Source organism: Tachysurus fulvidraco, chromosome 1 (genome assembly GCF_022655615.1).
Source record: "Tachysurus fulvidraco isolate hzauxx_2018 chromosome 1, HZAU_PFXX_2.0, whole genome shotgun sequence".
In the NCBI taxonomy this organism is placed as follows: Eukaryota; Metazoa; Chordata; class Actinopteri; order Siluriformes; family Bagridae; genus Tachysurus; species Tachysurus fulvidraco.
The window spans coordinates 47,851,573-47,872,931 of record NC_062518.1 but is presented as its reverse complement, the minus strand read 5'-3'; the positions used below and the strand labels follow the sequence as shown (position 1 = coordinate 47,872,931).

Sequence of the window (21,359 nt, the reverse complement as noted above, 5' to 3'; positions counted from 1 at the left end):
GCGCCACCTAGGTCAGTTTTGTCCGAAATTTTTTTCTAATTGTATGAAGGCTGTGAATCATATTGTGCTTTGTGTGTGGGCTTAAAAAAATATTGAGAGTATAAACTTTACTAGGTAAATAGGTTTTTTCGTGTTTTTAGAGGATTTGATGCTTTAAAGTTTCTGGGTCATCCCCTAGTGGTCACTTCTACTTCCGTTTCGTGCACGGCACAGCGACCCGTAAGAGGTTCAAAAATACTGAGTTCGAAGCCGGAATAGGAGTAAACAGACAGACGACGACAGTTTAAGTGTTCTTTAAAAATAACTGCTACTCCACCTCCTTGACCCGTAACCCGTGGAGCATTAAAAATACGTACAATTCGGAGGTACGACTTCTGAAAATACACTTGACTCACCAACATCGATCCACGTCTAGTTCACACACAACATGTCCAAGTCCCTGAGAGTGAAAAAGTCATTCAGAATAAAAGACTTGTTGGCTAATGATCTAGCATTCACCAAGGAAAACCTCACTGGAGTTCAGTCTTTCAGCAACAGAAGTGCACGATTAAAGAATCGGAGGAGAGATATGTCCACACCACCTCTTCTAAAACGAGGAGGCTGATAAATGTTGGCCGACGGCTTCCCATCCACGCCTGCAACTGTTACCGGCACCAACCACCCATACGCGGGATCCCAAGAGCGTGGGAGCACATATCGGCAACAATCCACGCCAAGCTTGGACAAAATCCAGCGGGGATCAGCCTCTGGAAACAAGGCCATCAAGGTCCTAGCTCTCACCAGTAGGCCACCGCGTTTACCGCGGCGTCGCTTCTTCCTCCCGGGAGAGCATAGGGTCCGACAAAGATAGTCAGGTAATCCACACAGGAGCGGAGGAGGGGGTGAGTGGATTTTTCCACCCTGAATAACGTTATAGATCGATGTGTTTTCAACAGCCAATCTAATATTAAGAAGAGTTTGGCGATCATTTGGAGCCAGCTTGAATAGTTGATTCACTAGGCCACAGACTTAAGATACCATGACATACCATATATACATACATACATACATACATACATACATATGAAATACACAGACACAACAAACAGGGATGAAAATGCTAGTTGAAGTGTTTCATGAATAAGTAGGTATTCAACCATCGTTTGAAAATAGCCAGTGACTCAGCTGTCTGGACCTCTAGGGGAATGTCATTCCACCACCTTGGTGCCAGAACAGAAAAGACATTCATGATGATTTAATTTCTATGAATCAAATCTAGATAAATAAAACACTTTTTGTTTAAATTTAAAAATTATGTGCTCCATGGTGAATATTCGGCTCCCAGTATAGGGCTTATGGTACACAAAATTAATTGAAATCTATACTGCTGTTAGTGTTTGAAATTCCAAAATAAAATCAATGAAATTAGCAGTGGCTGGAATTTCTGTTATCAAAGCCCCTGGTAACAGATTTCATATTTATTTGACACACAGTGTCAAAAGAATCAGGCACCTTATATTTTATATTCTTTGAGAATTTTTTATGAATTGTTATTTTGTTTCTGGATTTATTTTGTTTTGCACTTCTCAGCCACTGTAGTATAATTTTAGTTTATGGTATTTTCTACAATGGTGGTAGGATGTAATAATTGAAGTACCTACAGTGGTGTAGTGTAAGTAGTGGAGAACATTTACAATATTTAGCAGATGTCCTTATCCACACCAACTGACATTAATCTCATTTATACATTTGAACAGTGTGCTGGGATTAATTACTAAAAACTAATGACATCCTGATCAGAAGTCCAATTACTTCACCAATGAAACTTTTGTTTTTGTTATTTATTTATTTATACTTCCAGTGCATCTATCAGCTTCAAATCTACCGACATTTGACTTTGTGCTTATACATACAGTATGAACAAAAAACAATGTATTCGTGAGTACAGACAAAGATCTACACAACACTTTACAACAACAAATATTTACAAGATTAATATTTTAATAATATATATATTAATAATAAAGAGACACTTAATTTCATTTTATTTTACACTATTAATACCAGAAGAGTGAGATGTTTGGTTAGTGTTTTAAACAATCAGATTCTCCCTCATTTTAGGTGAAAACAGCAGCTAGGTTTCTTGTGATTGAGAGGTTTTTCATCACCTAGACACACAAACTACACTCACTCACTCTTCTAAACATCTTAAACTGAGGAATGAGATGAAATCTCTGTAGCTGGTGAGATTTATTTTCTTTCTTTTCCTGTATTATCTTCTTGAATTATTCCTTTTCCAAGGTTTTATTTTTTGGTTTACATGTTGTATAAGAGTTTTAGCTCCACTTATTGTTCTTGGTTTATAAGAGTACATAATTAAAGTTCTGGAACCGATCTTGGGGTATTTTGTCGAGTGGGAGTACCATTGCTGCAGCACTTCCTGTGTTCAGGGTTCATGGACTATGCGTCAATCTCAGACTGTGAGTACTGTACACACTGAGGGTTAATGACCCTGTGGATGTACTGTGGCTCTCCCCTCGAGTAACTTGGGTAAGTTTATTACTGATCTTTACAACGATATTTTATTACTGGTTACATGAAATAAGCTGATTGTAGTGTTTAACTGTGTTGTCTGCTGATGTTTAGTGTTTGTCTGAAGGCTACAGTTTGTCTGGTCAGAACAATAATGTCTCAAAGTGAAACTGTTTCAATTCTACATCAGTTCATTTATTGGTTTTGTATAGAAATGTGGTTCTGTAAATATACAATACAGATATACATACAGAGAAAACACAAGACAGAGAGAGAGAGTTTGTCATTACTTCATTAACACTTTTTTATTATACAAAGTACTGATCCGTTGAGAAATAAAACATCACAAACTCTGTCTAAACTACTTGTGTAACCTGGAATATGGACGTTCAAGCTTTTCATGAACCGACCACATGATCTTGGTTATGCGCACATGTTTAGAAAGGGGAGGGAGATAAAAGACTGGAGATTTCGTGATGTAGATATGAAATAGAGCTGAAAAGATATTTGTTGTTTCATTTCGTTTGATTTATAACACATGGAAATAGAGATACACATAAATGTGACTGATGTTAATTATATTATAGAACAGTGTAGCCTATTATAGAAATCTCTTACATATGATCCATATTACAGATAACTGTTAATATTATATAGATGTTATACAGCTAAAATAATCGGCATCTGATTCTAGATATAAAAGTGTCTAATATTTTCTTATTGAACATTTAATCACAGAAACTAAATGTAGAAATGTTTTCACACAGATGGAAATGTACCAGATCAGTGCTGTACCAGCTTTCTGACACAACGAATGCCTGTAAGAGTCATTACAGAGTATAAAGTAACAGATCCTAAGTGTCTAAAACCTGGAGTCATGCAAGTTTTTAGTCCCTTGTTGTTTTTTGAATTAATAAAAAAGTTACTATTTTCATGTCTATTAATTCTTTGTTTATGTGTAATAGACTTGAACTTGGTACTGAATCTAACTTATAAATCTTATATATGAATCTAATTTTATGCTATCTTGGAGGTTTGGGGCGTGTCAGAGTGTCTGATTTTCTGATTTTATTATTCAATTCAATTCAATTCAAGTTTATTTGTATAGCGCTTTTTACAATAGACATTGTCACAAAGCAGCTTTACAGAACATAAACACAGAGCAGAAGGTAAACATAATTAATGATAAAGGAATTAACGAATAATAAAAGAAATAAGAATTAACAGAATAAAAATTCTAGATTATTATTAGTTGTATATAGTTCACAATGTGTATGTATTTATTCCCATATGAGCAAGTCTGAGGTGACTCAGGCAGCAGTGGCAAGGAAAAACTCCCTTAAATTGGTAAAGGAAGAAACCTTGAGAGGAACCAGACTCAAGGGGGAACCCATCCTCATATGGGTGACACTGGGGGTGTGATTGTAATATACAGTCAGTTAAATGTTGTAGTGGTGTAAGGTTCTAACTGGAGATGTCTCAGGATTCTTAGAGTCGGCCTCGGCGCAGTGGACGTCCAAAGGCTTCGTCCCACAGAGGACGTTGGGAGCTGGTACAGTGTCTGGTTGGCTCGGGATAGGTACAAAGAGAGAAGCAGTGGAAAGGGATTAACATATCTGCTGTTCATAAAAATGTGCTGGTCTGATGTAATGGTGCATGATATTATGGGATGTATTATGTGTACGTCTGACTAAAGAGATGAGTTTTTAATCTACATTTAAACTGGGAAAGTGTGTCTGAGCCCCGAACACTATCAGGAAGACTATTCCAAAGTTTGGGAGCTAAATAAGAAAACGCTCTACCACCTTTAGTAGACTTAGATATTCTGGGAACTACCAAAAGTCCTGAGTTTTGTGATCTTCGAGAGCGTGAAGGATTGTAACGTGTTAGAAGACTAGTTAGATACATGGGAGCTAAACCATTAAGAGCCTTGTACGTAAGTAGCAGCAGTTTGTAGTCAATTCTAAACTTAACAGGTAGCCAGTGTAGAGATGATAAAATTGGGGTTATATGGTCATACTTTCTTGTCCTAGTGAGAACTCTGGCAGCTGCATTTTGGACTAACTGTAACCTATTTATTAAGGATGCAGGCCAACCACCTAGTAATGCATTACAATAGTCCAGTCTAGAGGTCATGAACGCATGAACTAGCTTCTCAGCATCAGATACAGACAAGATTATTACAGTTTCACACTGATGTAAATCTTCTCTCTCCTCTACAGCTTTACTCTACTGGACGGTCGTCATGTGTGTGCAGATCCCAGCTTCAAGTGGGTGAAGCATCACATGAACAGAATGTACCAGCTTTTAACAACCTGAACAAACCTACAGAGGGTTTAAATCTTTTCTCCATTAATAAGTAATGAATAATTATTTTACAAAATGTACTTAAAGTACCTAGTCAGACAAACTTAAATATAATCTGATTTATTCTAAAGATTGTTAACATAAATTCATTTACTTTTTTATTTACATTTCTCTGCTATAAAAGAAAATCGTATTGGTTGCATTCAAACCTATTAAAATGTACAGTACCATGTTTGTATATACCAGGGGTCGGCAACCTTAAACACTCAAAGAGACATTTGGACCCGTTTCCCACAGAAAAAAAAAAACTCAGGGAGCCACAAAACCCATTTGACATCTAAACTGACGATAACGCAGCATATATCGTTTTTAACCTTTATGGAATGTATAGAAAAAACTGTAGTGTGTTGCATTTATGAAATCAATGAACTGCTACCGAGTAAATGCAATTTTATTTCTGCGGGCAAACAAAAATATTTTGAACAGTTTGAACTAACCTTAAGTAAAAAGACGCTGGGTTGAATGTTACTTTCAAATAAAATGTTCAATGTCTAATTGAGTCCTCTTGTCTCAAGTTTTGAAGACAGGCAAGCGTGACATCTCCAACCCCCTCCCGCAACCCCAATTTTTTCATTGGTTGTTGGGTTAAATCTTTCCCAGGTATAGCTATTTTCTGATTGGCTTTTGTGTAGCCTCTTTGTTGATTGGCTAATAAGTGTCAGGCTCGACTAAGAACTCCAGGAGACGCGCTTGATTCCTGCCCGGTTCCATAGAGACAGCGGTGCAGGCTGATACATTTTGGATGCTGCGGCTTATTAAATATACAGTATGATAAATAGTCAAAACGTTTTTCTGCATGAGAAATACGATGTGTGGCGGGAGAGTGTGATAAAAGACCCAAATGCGTGACTATCACTCTCAATGCGTGACACCTGACAAAATTTTAACAAATTAAATAAATTAATTTTATTTAATTTAAAATGTAACTTGCCGGCTGCAGGCAACCAAAAATGCGTATGCTTCTGTGTGTCGGATTTCACAAGTCGGCAGTTATGACGCATATTTTGAGCGACAAAAAATTAAACATGGTTTATTTTAATGTTACAAGAGCATCATAATCTTAGAATTTAGAATGACCTTTTTTAAAAACTAAATAAATAAATTTAAATTAAAATTTTATTATCCAAACCTACAGGGAGCCGCAGCAGAGGAATGAAAGAGCCACTTGCGGCTCCGGAGCCGCGGGTTGCCGACCCCTGGTGTATACCGACATTATTATATTAATATATGTAACATATACACATGTCTGATCAGTTTGTTTGTTTAATTCTTTGATTTTTTTTTCTCCATTGTATAATTTTTTGTTCTGCTTTAAAATTGCGTTTGATTTGTTTGTCTTCATGCAGATTTATATCATATCTTTTCTTATTTCTCTCTTACTAGTGATTTGAATTGTTACAAAATAGTAGAAGAATGAAGGTCAATAAATAATCAGTGTATTATGAGATGTGTTTGTGGTTAATATGTTAGCTGCATTATAACAATCCTCAAAGTAACAACCCCAAGCAGCCCCATCTGCCCCAGCCCTCGCAAACATATTTAACACAAATTATAACTGGTTGCCTAGTAGTACAAACAAACATTTACTGTTTCGCTACAAATAAGTGCTAAGAAGATATATTTATGCTTTATGACATTTGATGATTTTAAAACATAAAGAGAAAATGAGCCCAACAGATGGGTATCAGAAGGTTTTAGATTATAAACTTACAAAGTACATTCAATTCTTTTGGCTACCAAACGATTCATCGCAATTTTTACTTTGTCCGTTCTAAGTTAAAGTGGCAATTAATCATTTGAAAGAGTCGACACTTATTAGTGAGATTCATGAGCCAAATATACTGATTATAATGAATCTCAGTGATGACTCAATGAAAAGAGATGAAATTCCCATCGTGTGTGTGTGTGTGTGTGTGTGTGTGTGTGTGTGTGTTTACTAGCTACACTTCCTGGGCAGCAGTGCCCTCAATTGGTGGTCCCATGCAATAGTAGTTAATGAATGATGACAAGTCCCTTCATTTTCGGTTAGTAAAGTTTAACGTGCTTTCTCTACAGACACAACTGTATGAACATGTATGTAAATATTGGACCACTATCCAGGTGTTAATACTGTGTCTAACAATGTGATGCATATAGAACAGAGTTTTGGAAGGTACACAATTCTTTGGGAGAGCAGGGTCCATAGGTGAAGCAAAGGAAAACCCACCACAGCCTCGAGTAAATTATACCATTGTATATTGGTTAAACTCACATGAAGGAACCAGAAAGATAGCACAGTATACAATAAGCATGTATCAATTAGAAAAATATATATAAATGAAAACCCCCAGATGTAACCGTACTTTAAATGTGAGGTGTTAACTCAGTGTTTCAATGAACCTAATTATATGACTCTAATTTATTGCTATTTCTAGATGTATACAATGATAACTATATAAACCATATAACTAAATATATGTACAGTAAGGGAAAAGTTATCTGGTCCCATTTGCCCACTGACTAAGAAATGATCAGTCTATAATTTTAAGGGTTTATTTTAACAGTGAGAGACAGAATAACAAAATAAAATTCAGGAAAAATCATTTCAAAAAAAGTTATAAATTGATTTGAATTTTAATGAGTGAAATAAGTATTTGAAGTTATCCTGTCCCCTTAGCAGAAAAACACCCCTACGCATAATTTTTCCACCTCCATATTTGAAGGTGGGGATGATGTTCTTGGGTTGAAAGGCTGCATTCCTGCTGATGCCTAAGAGCTCGATTTTGGTCTCATCATCGGTCTCATCTGACCACAACACTTTTCCTCTCAACCCAGTTTTCCTCCGAGTCATTCAGATATTTATTGGCAAACTTCAGACAGTTCTCTACATGTGCATTCTTGAGCAGTGGGACCTTGCGAGCACTGCATTATTTCACTCCTTCACAGCATAGTGGGTTACCAACCGTTGTCTTGGTGAATATGATGTTCACTTGAGATCATTGACAAGATCCTTCTGTGTATTTTTGGGAGTTGATTTCACACCGTTCTCATGATCATAGAAACTCTATAAAGTGAGATCTTGAATGGAACCCCAGACCGAGGGAGAATGACAGTTATTTTGTGTTTCTTCAAATTGCGAATCATTGCACCAACTGTTGTCACCTTCTCTCCAAGCTGCTTGGCGATGGTCTTAAAGCCCATTCCAGCCTTGTGTAGGTCTACAATCTTGTCCCTGACATCCTTGGACAGCTCTTTGGTCTTGGCCTTGCTGGAGAGTTTTGAAAATGAATGATTACAGGTGTCTTTTATACAGGTAACAAGTTGAGATTTGAAGAACTTCCTTCTATGGTTTATACAAGCATCCTTGTATGGTGTTCTCATTTTTGTTACTCAGCCAGTGTTCGTCGGTCTGGTGGACCCACTGCTTTTTTGGGTTTTTAATTCAGCACAGTCAAAAATTTTATGTTAAAATACTCTACAAATGTTTACTTCATCCCAATTACAAACAATATAAACTGCATATATGGTTAATATTTGCCCTTTACCTTTATTACATCACATTTTTTAATTAAATTGCTACTCATTTTTTGTTTGTTTTTTAATAAAATGTAATATAAAAAAGACAATCAAATTTAATCAAGTTATGAGTGGAAAAAAAATCAACAAATTTACAAGGAAGCAAAGTTTTTCAAAACTATTTATTTTTATTTATTTGAACTTAATTTGAAATTTCAGGTCAGTTTACACAACAAAAGCTGAACGCATACAGTAATCATGTCAATCTAGACACATCAGACCCACTGAACACATTGCCTTTTCATACCAGCCTATATAACACATGAGGGGTAGAGTTTTACTGTGTATGTCTTGCATATGTATTTCTTGCACTTGATGCATGTATATTGTGTTTTTCTCTCCATCTTGAGTCCACACACTTCGCAGCGCTTCTTTTTGATGCTGGTGGACGCAACCTAGAATGATGAAATGATCAGGAAATTATTTTACTAGCACCTCTCCCTCTCGCAAGGCATGAGTGACAGACATATGCAACAGCATCACACACTCACTTCAGGTTTTGCAAATGGTGTTTCTGTAGGTCTGTTAAATGGGGCACCAGCATTCTCCTCCTGAATCCTCCTCATGATGGACGCAGAGGCTGGTTGTCGTCTCTGGATTTGAGGTCTCACCAGTGCCTTTCCCAGTTCCTCGAGAAAGAGTCGTCTCCTCTGGAGCTTCCCTCTGTTCTGATATGTCCAATATGTCAAAGAACATCACCAGTGGCCAGCGTAGGGTCCTCACCAGCTTGTCCATGTTGTCCACCCCTCCTTTTGTGGCATAATAATCCATAATGATCTCTGGTTTTTGATGCTCCTGGCCACAGATTCTCCCATCCCTGTGCAGTGTACTCACGAGTACCACATTCTTGCCTTTCTTTGGCACATAGGACACCAGGGATGTGACAGCTGTGTACACAAACTTGAAAGACCTGACAGGCCTGTTCTTTGTAGTCAGCAGTCGGGTTATGAGCTCAGACTTGTTTTTCCGTATCGTTCCAACCATACATTTGGTATTTAACAGACACAGATTGTAGACAGGGGATTGTAGACATACACACACACTAACCGCAGGCCCAGACAGGATGAGGACAAAGTGACAGGTCAAAGGAACACAGGACCGACAATTTCCACACTTTTATTAGCCCTGGGTTCAGTGGAACCCGAACATCCTGTATGTAATATAAATGTGCAGGGGGGGCACACCATACAAGGGTTAAAAGTGAGTGCTGCTAATCTCAGCTTGTGACCTGTATAAAAGACACCTGGGAGCCAGAAATGTTGCTGATATGATAGGGGATCAAATATTTATTTCACTCATTGAAATGGAAATCAATTTATAACTTTTTTAAATTGTGTTTTTCTGGATTGTGTTGTTATTCTGTCTCTGTATAAAGTTAAAATAAACTATTAAAATTATAGACTGATCATTTCTTTGTAAGAGGGCAAATGTACAAAATCGATATCTGTACATACGTATATATATATTATGGCAAGCTGTTTAGGAAATTATTCATAAGAGTGAAAAGTCTGAATATAAACTTAGTTGCTGCAATTTTAAGAAGTGAAGAGATGGTTAACACTTTGGTGAGAGTGTGTACGGCCCAAAGTGGTGCTGAAAAACGCACTCAGTATTTCCAACTACAGTATGTCCAACTATGTCCTATATCCGAGTGAATGGACGCAGATTGCAGATTGTTGATTGTATCAAACCCTGTTTACAATCTGTGTCCGTTCACTCTGAAGGGCCCAAGACAGAGGAGGCGAGTAATAAGGGAATAATGGGAGTAGGGAAAGAGCATCCCACTTGACACAGGTTTTACGGCAGATGCTCCCCCAAAAAACCCATTATTCCACTATTATTAACTTCCTCTGTCTTGGGCCCTTCCGAGTCAACGGACACAGATTGTAGACAGGTTTGATACAGATGTCCCCTGAGGACTGGGAGGGACATTTCCTTCCATAAAATTCCTTGTACTACCAGTTAAAATGCCCACTGCATTTGGCCTTCCTCTGTGAAATAACAAATACATTTCTTCATCCATCAGAATCAGATTGTTTTAGTGACAGAAGCTCCACAGTGTAAAAGTATGACATTGACAAGGCAAGAACACATATATAATATAGACAATTTGTATGTACAAATGTACAAGTGTAAAATGTGCAATTGAAATATAAATATGTGTTTTTGGTAAATAATGTGATGTTAAGTAAATACAGTTGTATGTTCCGTGTATGTCAAGTGTTCATCAGATAGATTGCCCGAGGGAAGAAACTGTTCCTGTGGCTGGTCGTTCTGGTGCTCAGGGCTCTGTAGCGTCGACCAGATGGCAATAGTTCAAAGAGTGTCAGCCTCTGCTGAGCCTTTTTCACAATGGAGTCTATGTGAATGTCCCACTTCAGGTCCTGTGAGATTGTGGTTCCCAGGAATCTGAATGACTCCACTGCTGTCACTATGCTGTCCATGATGGTGAGTGGGGGGAGAGCAGGGGGGTTTCTCCAGAAGTCCACGATCATCTCCACTGTTTTGAGCGTGTTCAGCTACAGGTTGTTAAGACTGCAACTGACAGCCAGCCGTTCAACCTCCAGTCTGTAAACAAACTTGTCACCGTCCTGGATGAGGCCGAACAGTGAGAAGAGCAGTGGGAACAATACACAACCTTGAGGGGCGCCAGTGCTGATGGTGCAGGTGCTGGATTTAAGTTTTCCCAGTCTCACTAGCTGCTGCCTGTCTGTCAGAAAGCTGGTGATCCACTGACAGGCAGAGGAGGGCACAGAGAGCTGGGTTGATTTGGGCTGGAGGAGTGATGGGATGATGGTGTTAAAGGCAGAGCTGAAGTCCACAAACAGGATCCTCCCTGGTCTGTCCAGATGCTGCAGAACATAATGCAGTACCATATTGACTGCATTATTCACAGACCTGTTTGCTCTGTAGGAAAACTGCAGAGGGTCCAGTAAGGGTCCAGTGATGTCCTTCAGATAAGCCAAAACCAGTCTTTCAAATGATTTCATGACCACAGACGTTAGAGCCACAGGTCTGTAGTCACTAAGTCTGGTAATTCTGGATTTCTTCGGGATGGGGATGATGGTGGAGCTTTTGAAGCATGAGGGGACTTCACACAGTTCCAGTAATCTGTTGAAGATTCGTGTGAAGATGGTGGCCCGCTGATCAGAACAGGTTTTCAGACAGGCTGGTGAAATGCTGTCTGGGCCTGGAGCCTTCCTTCTCTTGGTCTTCCTGAAGACCTGACACACATCAACTTCACTGAACATTGCAGGGGGAAGGTGTTGTGTAGTTGGTGATGGCCTTTCCACACTGAAGCTGAGTCATTAGAGGAAAATTGAGTCTGAATCTTTTCATAATAATTCCTCTTTGCCACTCTGATCTCCTTTTCCATTGTGTATTTGGCCTGTTTGTACAAGACTCTATCCCCATTACTGTGAGCATCCATTTTGGCCTGATGGAGCTGACAGAATATTGCAGTGCACCATGTTGCTGAATTTCCTAAAAAGCTGATGAGGTTTCTGTAAATAAGCAGCATTAATAAACCACTGTGTGTTTGTCACACTGTTACAGTAAAATACTGAGTGATGTGGTGGTGTGATGAAGCAGAGTTACTGTTACACTGTAAAGATGAGGATTGTTCTGTAACTGAACATCCACAAGTGTTTTATAACACAGGTTACAATATTTATTTATTAATAGAAGAATTAATATGAGTCCAGAACTGCAATTGCTAACATTTGAATAAATTGAAGACTAAAATCACATGGGCCAATATTTTATTCAATATAGAACATAGATAACATAACAAATGTTTGAACTGAGAAAGTTAGGACTTTTATCCACTAAATGAGCTCATTTCTAATTTTAAGTATACTACAAGTCACAAAATAGTGATAAATGGCTGAAAAAGCAAGGCATTTTGCAAAGATTCAGCTGGGAGAACATCCAGCAACTAATGATGTTAATTAATATCAGGTCTGTGGCATAATTAGCTATAAAAGGGATATGTTAGAAGTAAAGATAGGCAGAGACTCTATCTGTGAAAAAGTGTGTAAAAAGATTGTGGGATACTTTAAAAACAATGTTCCTCAACATCAAATTGCAAAGGCTTTGTAAATCTCATCTATAGTAAAGAACATCAGCAAAAGATTCAGAGAAACTGAAGGAATCTCTGGGTGAGGGACAAGGCTTAAGACCTTTCTTGGATGTTCATGGTCTTCGGTCCCTCAGACGACACTGAATCACTCATCGGCATGATTGTGGACCCAGGAACACTTTCGGCCTTCCCTCTGCAGATGCCACCTAAAGCTCTAACATGCACAAAGGAAGCCATATGTGAACATGGTCCAGAACCACCGTCATATCCTGTGGGTCGAGGCACATTGAAAATGGACTGTTTCAAAGTGGAAAAGTGAAAAGACATCTACGGTATTTCCGGGAAGGCCTTGTGTAGTTCAGCAGGACAATGAAAACCACATACTGCAGCTATTACAACAGCATGGCTTCATCGTAGAAGAATCCAGCTGCTGAATCGGCTGCCTGCATTCCATATCAGAGAAGAATGGGACCAAATTCCAACACCAAAACACCAGATAACCTCGATGTCCAGACGTCTTCAAACTGTTCTGAAAAAAGTAGGAGATGCTACACCAGGTAAACATGATGCTGGACCAACTACTCTGAGACCTGTAGCAGGCATTAATTTAAAATTAACCTATTTAGCGGAAAAAAGTGGAAGATTACTCAGTTAAAACATTTGTTATGTTATATATGTTCTATTGTGAATACAATATAGGCTCAAGTGATTTAAAAATCTTTTAGTTTTCATTTTATTTCAATTGAAAAAATGTCCAAACTGTTTCGGAATTCAGGTTGTGTATGATCTGTTAATGTTATGATCTTTTATTGTTTCTTGTTTATATAAACATGTATATATGGTATATATAATGGTGTAGTGTTATTACAGCATTGCTGATAGTGATACATAATGTTTGTATAGCATTGGTGGTGATTTTTAGATCATATTCTGGCTGTTTCTGTCTTTATAAAGTTACATTTTAACACTGTAATAAAAACAAACATTCATTTTGATTTAATATTTTGACACAAATCAAAATGAATTTTAAAACACTTTTTGCACATATTTAAAAAAACACAGTTAAATGACATTATGTGTGTAAATCTGTGGTGAATATCAGGCTCCCTGTGTCCCAGTGTACAACATGTTGTACACAAAATACATAGTAGTATATAGCAAAAAAGTAGCTGAAATCTCTGTGCTCAAATCTCATGGTAACACATTTCTTTAACACACACACACTAATTTCTTCCAGGATCTTTTCAGAATGCAGTGTTTAAACCAGATTTGTTTTTGTTATTAAAATCTGTATGTTTATAGATTTATAGATATAGATAGTTTTAGATTTGTCTTTTATATATAGATCTGTTTTGACTTTGATATGTTATTTTTTAATCTTATGATAATGGTCATGAGGCCTGTTAGCATTATTTGTTTGAAGGTTTGTGACAATAATGAGATTAGTGTCATGCGATGTTATCAATTTCCAGGTTTACATCATGTTTCTGAGCTCGGTTTGTTTGATATAATAATAATAATAATAATAATAATAATAATAATAATGAAAGGAAAGTGTGTGAAAATGCATGTAGGACATATAAAAACATGACCTTAACCCTAACCTTCCTGTTTAACTCTCTCACACAGCTCTTCCTCTGTAGTTTCCATTCTTCATGAACAAAGCCAGGATTTTTCTACTTGGGAATTTTCCAGTTGTGTCTAATAATTTTAATGTGATGCCACTTGGCTGAGTATTATAAAACTGACATTTTTTTTAAGATTATTGTAGACTCTTAAATAATGCTAATGGAATGTGTATAGTGAAAGTGTGGAATGGTATTGTACACATAAAAAAATTGAGTAGCGTGAGATATGTTTGGTTACAAAGTGTTAAATATTATGTTCTTCTATGTTTTAGGTGAAAACCATGAGCTGGTTTCCTGTGTTAGATGTTTTTTTTTAGATGTTTTGTGACTTAAACACCCCCCCCCCCCACACACACACACACACCAGCTATATAAAGTGAAGAGGGAGGTGATATCTACACTAATACCATTCTGCTCCTGACCATCACTATCTTCATCATTCTCTTCAACATCTTCAGCAGCAGTCATGATCTCTCGTTCTCTCCTGCTGGTTCTGCTGGTTCTCGGCTGCCTTCAGTCCTTCACAACGGCCCACTGTAAGATAAAGTTTATTATTATTATTATTATTATTATTATTATTATTATTATTATTATTATTATCAGTAGTAATATTAAACCCCAGGTTTATACTGATGCTGAATTTCCTAAAAAGCTGATGAGGTTTCTGTAAATAAGCAGCATTAATAAACCACTGTGTGTTTGTCACACTGTTACAGTAAAATACTGAGTGATGTGGTGGTGTGATGAAGCAGAGTTACTGTTACACTGTAAAGATGAGGATTGTTCTGTAACAGAACGTCCACAACTGTTTTATTCTCTTATACCGAAAAAACTATTAATTTTTTATTAATTTTTCATCTTAAAGAAATATGTTTTATAAATTTACAGTTACATTTAATGTCAGTGAAACAAGTTTGATAATGTTCTTAACTATACAATAATAAATAGTTTCTAGAGAATTAATCATCACCTTCTGACCAATCAGAGTCCAGAACTCAACTGTGACATAATACAGTTTAATAGCTACAATAATCTGCATCTGATACTAGATATAAAAGTGTCTAATATTTTCTTATTGAACATTTAATCACAGAACTAAATGTAGAAATGTTTTCATACAGAGGGAAATGTACCAGAAGAGTGCTGTACCAGCTTTCTGACACGACCAATCTCTGTAAAAAACATTACAGCTTATGCAGTAACAGATATTCGGTGTCGAAAACCTGGAGTCATGTAAGTGTTCAGTCTCTTGTTTATTTTTAATGAATAAATAAAGTTAGTAATTTAATGTCTATTAATTCTTTATGTTTATGTGTAATAGAACTGAACTTCATACTGAATCTAACTTATAAATCTTATATATGAATCTAACTTTATATTATCTTGGAGGTTTGGGGCGTGTCAGAGTGTCTAATTTTCTGATTTTATTACAGTTTCACACTGATGTAAATCTTCTCTCTCCTCTACAGCTTTACTCTACAGAACGGTCGTCATTTGTGTGCAGATCCCAAAGACATGTGGGTGAAGCATCACATGAATTGTATTGACCTGATTAACAGTCTGAACGTCACTGAACGTGAGTGAATTGTACATTAATAACAAATTAATATTAATTTTGTACATAATTTCCTTTAAAATAGCAGGTGGAATATGTTTAGGTTAACTATAAATGTACTTATTTTATAAATATATTTTTTTAGAAAAAAAGTTCTGCATATTTAAAGCAGGTTAAGCAGCTTTTTGTCTGTTTTTTTTTTCTCATAAACTTGTAAAATTGTAAACTTGTACTTAAAAGATAAAATATCTAAATTATTTATGCAATTAATCTCTAAATGTAGAAATGTTTTCACACAGTTGTAGTTGGACCAGATCAGTGCTGTACCAAGTTTCCGAGACAACCAATCCCTGTAAAAGTCATTACAGTGTATGAAGAAACAGATCCTGAGTGTCTAATACCTGGAGTCATGTAAGTGTTCAGTCCCTTGTTTATTTTTTATTAATAATAAAAGTTTAATTAATATTTTTATGTCTATAAATTCTTTATGTTTATGTGTAATAAAACTGAACTTGGTACGGAAACTAACTTATAAATCTTATATATGGATCTAACTTTATATTATCTTGGAGGTTTGGGGCATGTCAGAGTGTCTGATTTTCTGATTTTATTACAGTTTCACACTGATGTAAATCTTCTCTCTCCTCTACAGCTTTACTCTACAGAACGGTCGTCGTGTGTGTGCAGATCCCGGCTTCAAGTGGGTGAAGAGTCACATGAACAAAACTGACCAGCGTCTGTTTAACAGTCTGAACAAACCTGAAGGTGAGTAAATCTCTATACATTAATAACAAATTATTATTTATTTTGTGCATCATTACCTGTAATAGAGCAGGTGGAATACCTTTTTTTTTTTTTTTTTTTAAATTGACTTAATTTCTAAATATTTTTTTCTAATCTTTTTTCTTGATGTATTGTACCATTATTTACATAATGTAATGCAATACAATAACATACCTGTTTCTGTTCTTCATTTAAACTTGTAAAATTGTAAACTTGTAATTAAAAGACAAAATATTTAAATTATTTATGCAATTATTCTCTAATTTACAAAAAGTACAGCAAATAAAGCTGGATGAGACTCATTTGATGACAGGAGCTGAAGAATATCAGAAAGTATCAGGAGTAATGAATTATTTATTAAACACTTTGTTGGTCTTTCATACAGGAATTGATTACAAACGTTTTATACACAAGCTAGTTCCTTTTCTCACTTACATTAAGATAATACAGTTTAATAGCTACACTAATCTGAATGTGATACTAGATATAAAAGTGTCTAATATTTTCTTATTGAACATTTAATCACAGAACTAAATGTAGAAATGTTTTCACACAGTTGTAGTTGGACCAGATCAGTGCTGTACCAAGTTTCTGAGACAACCAATCCCTGTAAAAGTCATTACAGCATATAACATAACAGAGCTTCAGTGTCAAATACCTGGAGTCATGTAAGTGTTCAGTCTCTTGTTTATTTTTAATGAATAAATAAAGTTAATATTTTCATGTCTATTAATTCTTTATGTTTATGTGTAATAGAATTGAACTTGGTACTGAATCTAACTTATAAATCTTATATATGAATCTAACTTTATGTTATCTTGGAGGTTTGGGGCGTGTCAGAGTGTCTGATTTTCTGATGTTATTACAGTTTCACACCGATGTAAATCTTCTCACTCCTCTACAGCTTTACTCTACAGATTGGTCGTGATGTGTGTGCAGATCCCAAAGACAAGTGGGTGAAGAACAACATGAACAGAATTGACCAGCTTCTGTTTAACAGTCTGAACAAACCTGAAGAGAGTTTAAATCCTCTCTCCAAGTAATGAATAATTATTTTACTAAATGGACTTTTTACATAATCACACATTATGATTAAAGCTTTTAGTTATAAACTTAAATATAATCTGATTTATTCTATAGACTGTTAACATGAATTCATTTACTTTTTATTGACATTTCTATGCTTTAAAAGAAAATAATGCTGGTTGCATTCAAACATTTGACAGGTTTACATACAACATTAATATATTAATATATGTAACATACACAGATATGTCTGATCATGGTATGACTTCCTGTTCTGCAAAATTGATTTATTTGTCTTCATGCAGTCTTACATCATATATTTCTCTTTCTCTGTTAAAATCATTTTTTCATGTAAAATAATCTGAGTTATACTTACTTTTTACAATTCTTGATTTTTTCTTTCTTTCTACTAGTGATTTGAATTGTTACAAAATAGTAGAAGAATGAAGGTCAATAAATAATCAGTGTATTATGAGACGTGTTTGTGGTTAATGCACACAGTGGTCAGTATGTTATACAGTAGCTGCATTATAGCAATCCTCAAAGTACAACCCCAAACAGCCCCATGCCTCGGACCTCGCAAACATATTTAACATAAATTATAAATATAGCGTTCAGCGTCAGTTAGGCGGGCACATAGTAGGGCTTGGCTTTCAGCTGATTGTAAAAAATTTCTCACCCCGCTCATCAGCTGATCTGATTCCTAAGCGTGCAATTGGTCTCTTTCAAACAGGACGCCCTGTCTAAATGCATTTTTCAGGCTGTTTGCTTGGCTGTTTCCTCTGCATTGCTGCAACTGCGATTTAAACTCAGCGGCTATTTGGAGTTTAAACCGCAAGGTACAGTATCTTCTTTTGTTCGCGATATGGAACTATAAGAGGTTGTGATTACTATTAGTATACTCGAGCCAAAAGGGAAGTTTGAAGACACTTTGGAGTGCATGTTCGTGTATAATGGTGGGATTGTTGAGCCAGAAGCGACCTTAGGACTGGTGTGTTGTACAGTCTGTTATGCTACGCTACGTTAGGCTATGCTTCACTATGCTATGCATGTTATGCTATGCTAGGTTATATTATTGTATGTTACGCTATGTTATAAGATAAGGTTATGCTATGCTTTTGCTATGCACGTCACAATGGGTCATGCCATGCTTGCTTTGCTAGGCTAGATTACCTCATGATAGGTAATGCTACAGTATGCCTCAATATGCCTTGCCATGCCAGCTCATTTTGATGGGTCTGTTTTCTCTGCATTGCTGCTGCTGCGATTTAAACTCAGCGGCTATTAGAGTTTAAACCGCAAGCTTTCTTCTTTTGTGTTTGTGATATGGAACTATAAGAGGTCGTGATTAGTATTAGTATACTCGAGACGAAGGGGAAATTTGAAGACGCTTTGAACTTCCGGTAAATCGATATGGCGTGCATGTTCGTGTATAATGGTGCGTTTAGTTGAGCCGGAAGCGACCTCAAGGCTGGCGTGTTGTACAGTCTGTTATGCTTCGCTACGTTAGGCTATGCTTCGCTATACTATGTTATGTTATGCTAGTTTATGTTATTGTATGTTTCGCTATGTTATAATATAAGGTTATGCTATGCTTTTGTTATGCTCGTCACGATGGGTCATGCCATGCTTGCTATACTAGGCTAGATTACCTCATGTTAGGTAATGCTATGCCTCGATATGCCTTGCTATGCCAGCTCGTTATGTTATGCTATGTTATGCTATGTTATGCTAGGTAGGCTATGCCTTGCTAGGCTATGTTGCGTTATGCTAGGTTAGGCTTGCCTTGCTAGTCTATGTTGTTACGTTATGCTATGCCTTGCTAGGCCATGTTAGGTTACGTTCCGCTATGTTATGCCTCACTAGGCTGTTATGATACGTTATGCCATGCCTTGCTAGGCGTTATGTTACGTTATGCTATGCTTCGCTAGGCTATGTTACGTTACGTTATTCTATGCCTCGCTAGGCTATGTTAGGTTACCAAAATGGACTGAAACCTATTCTGCTTTAAGTGTTTATATATATATATATATATATATATATATATATATATATATATATATATATATATATATATATATATATATATTATACAAAAATTATATATATATATATATATTATTTTTGAGATAAAAAAAACTTAGTGAACATTTAATCCTAAACATTAATCCTTAATTCTTTACGCTTATTTTCAAAAAATATTGGTTTGTCTGTTTGTCTTTTTCTTCTGACCCACTAACTCCATATATCCATCCATCCATCCATCCATCTACATGTTCTTTATCACCCTGTCATTTCTTTGTTCTTTACTTTTCTGCTCAAAAAATATCCGTTTGACTGTTTCTATCCATTTTCTTCTGACTCACTATTTCCATCCATCAGTCTGTCCATCCATCTATCCATCCATCCAAATTTCTAACCATCAAATTATCCATCCATCATTCCATATATTCATTCATCCAAGGTTTTATCCTCATATCATATCAGGGAGTTTTTCCTTGCCACCGTCACCTCTGGCTTGCTCATTAGTGATAGGGATAGATGTTAGAGATATATAGTAACTTCATTTTAAACTTTTAAATGTTTTTTCTTCTGTTTCTATGCTTCTGTAAAGCTGCATTGAGACAATATGATTTGTTAAAACTGCTATAAAAATAAATGTAATTGGATTGAATAAACGTATAGAGCAGAGGTCGGCAACCCGCGGCTCCGGAGCCGCAAGTGGCTCTTTCATCCCTCTCCTGCGACTCCCTGTAGATTTCGAAAATAAATATTTAATTTAAACATAATTTATTTTAGTTAGTTTTTTTTTTTAAAAATGTCATTCTAAATTCTAAGATTATTTAAATTAACCGTGTTTAGTTTTTTTTTGTCGCTCAAAATACGCGCCGTAACCGCCGACTTGCGAAATCCGACACACAGAAGCAGACGCATTTTTGGGCTTGCTGCAGCCGGCAAATTAAAATTATGGTGTTATGCAGGGCTGTCAAGTGTCACGCATTGAGAGTGACAGTCACGCATTTGGGTCTTTTCTCATGCTCTCGCGCCACACATCGTATTTCTTACACAGAAAAACTGACTATTTATCATATATTTAATAAGCCGCAGCGCCCAAAATGTATCAGTTTGCACCGCTGTTTCTATGGAACCGGGCAGGAATCAAGCACGTCCCAGTTCTTAGTCGAGCCTGACACTTATCAGCCAATCAAAAAAAAAGGGGCTACACAATAGCCAATCAGAAAATAGTACTATCTGGGAAAGATTTAATGCAACAACCAATGAAAAAAATTGGGGTTGCGGGGGTGTTGGAGATGTCACGCTTGCCTGTCTTCAAAACTTGAGAGCCCTGCCATGAATACGAAGAGGACTCAATTAGACATTGAACATTTTATATAAAAAGTAACCTTCAGCTTTTTTATTAAGGTTAGTTCAAACTGCTCAAAATATTTTGTTTGCCTGCAGAAATAAAATTTCGTTTACTCGGTAGCAGTTCATTGATTTCATAAATGCAACACACTACAGTTTTTTTTCTATAGTTTCCATAAAGGTAATGACGATACATGCAGTGTTCTCTTCATTTTAGATGTCAAATGGGTTTTGTGGCTCCCTGTGTTTTTTGTCTGTGAGAAATGGGTCCAAATGGCTCTTTGAGTGTTTAAGGTTGCGACCCCTGGTATAGAGTATTCTAACCAGGGATGGAACGCATACCACCAGTGTTGGGCAGCAACTAATACTGTAACGCATTACTTTTTTAAATAAAGTAACTCCGTTACCGTTACCATATGGTGCGTTTGACTGTTACTTTTTTCAATTAATTCATTTAGGCCACGTTCAAACTGCAAGTAAATCCAGA

At 36.4% G+C, this 21,359-nt stretch overlaps 1 protein-coding gene and 1 long non-coding RNA gene across 2 annotated transcripts; both read left to right on the top strand.

Moving 5' to 3' along the window:
• The first annotated feature begins 1,138 nt into the window (after positions 1-1,138).
• Positions 1,139-4,836, top strand: LOC113649487. Its single transcript, XR_007139934.1, has 3 exons — positions 1,139-2,529; positions 3,279-3,331; positions 4,734-4,836. It is a non-coding gene; the product is annotated as an uncharacterized LOC113649487 (long non-coding RNA).
• A 9,107-nt stretch (positions 4,837-13,943) lies between these two features.
• On the top strand, positions 13,944-17,981 carry LOC113649503 (C-C motif chemokine 24-like). Its single transcript, XM_047809929.1, has 7 exons — positions 13,944-14,678; positions 15,264-15,375; positions 15,612-15,718; positions 15,997-16,108; positions 16,350-16,462; positions 17,037-17,148; positions 17,385-17,981. Exons 3-7 carry the CDS (start codon positions 15,658-15,660, stop codon positions 17,521-17,523), a joined length of 537 nt encoding a protein of 178 aa, XP_047665885.1. The 5' UTR covers positions 13,944-14,678; positions 15,264-15,375; positions 15,612-15,657; the 3' UTR covers positions 17,524-17,981.
• Positions 17,982-21,359: the final 3,378 nt, after the last annotated feature.

Excerpts from the sequence above, each read along its gene's own strand:
- LOC113649503 (XM_047809929.1), top strand. The coding sequence starts at position 15,658 with ATGTGGGTGAAGCATCACATGAATTGTATTGACCTGATTAACAGTCTG. Across the intron at positions 15,719-15,996 it reads CAGTCTGAACGTCACTGAAC|TTGTAGTTGGACCAGATCAG; the intron begins GTGAGTGAATTG and ends GTTTTCACACAG. Across the intron at positions 17,149-17,384 it reads TGTCAAATACCTGGAGTCAT|CTTTACTCTACAGATTGGTC; the intron begins GTAAGTGTTCAG and ends ACTCCTCTACAG.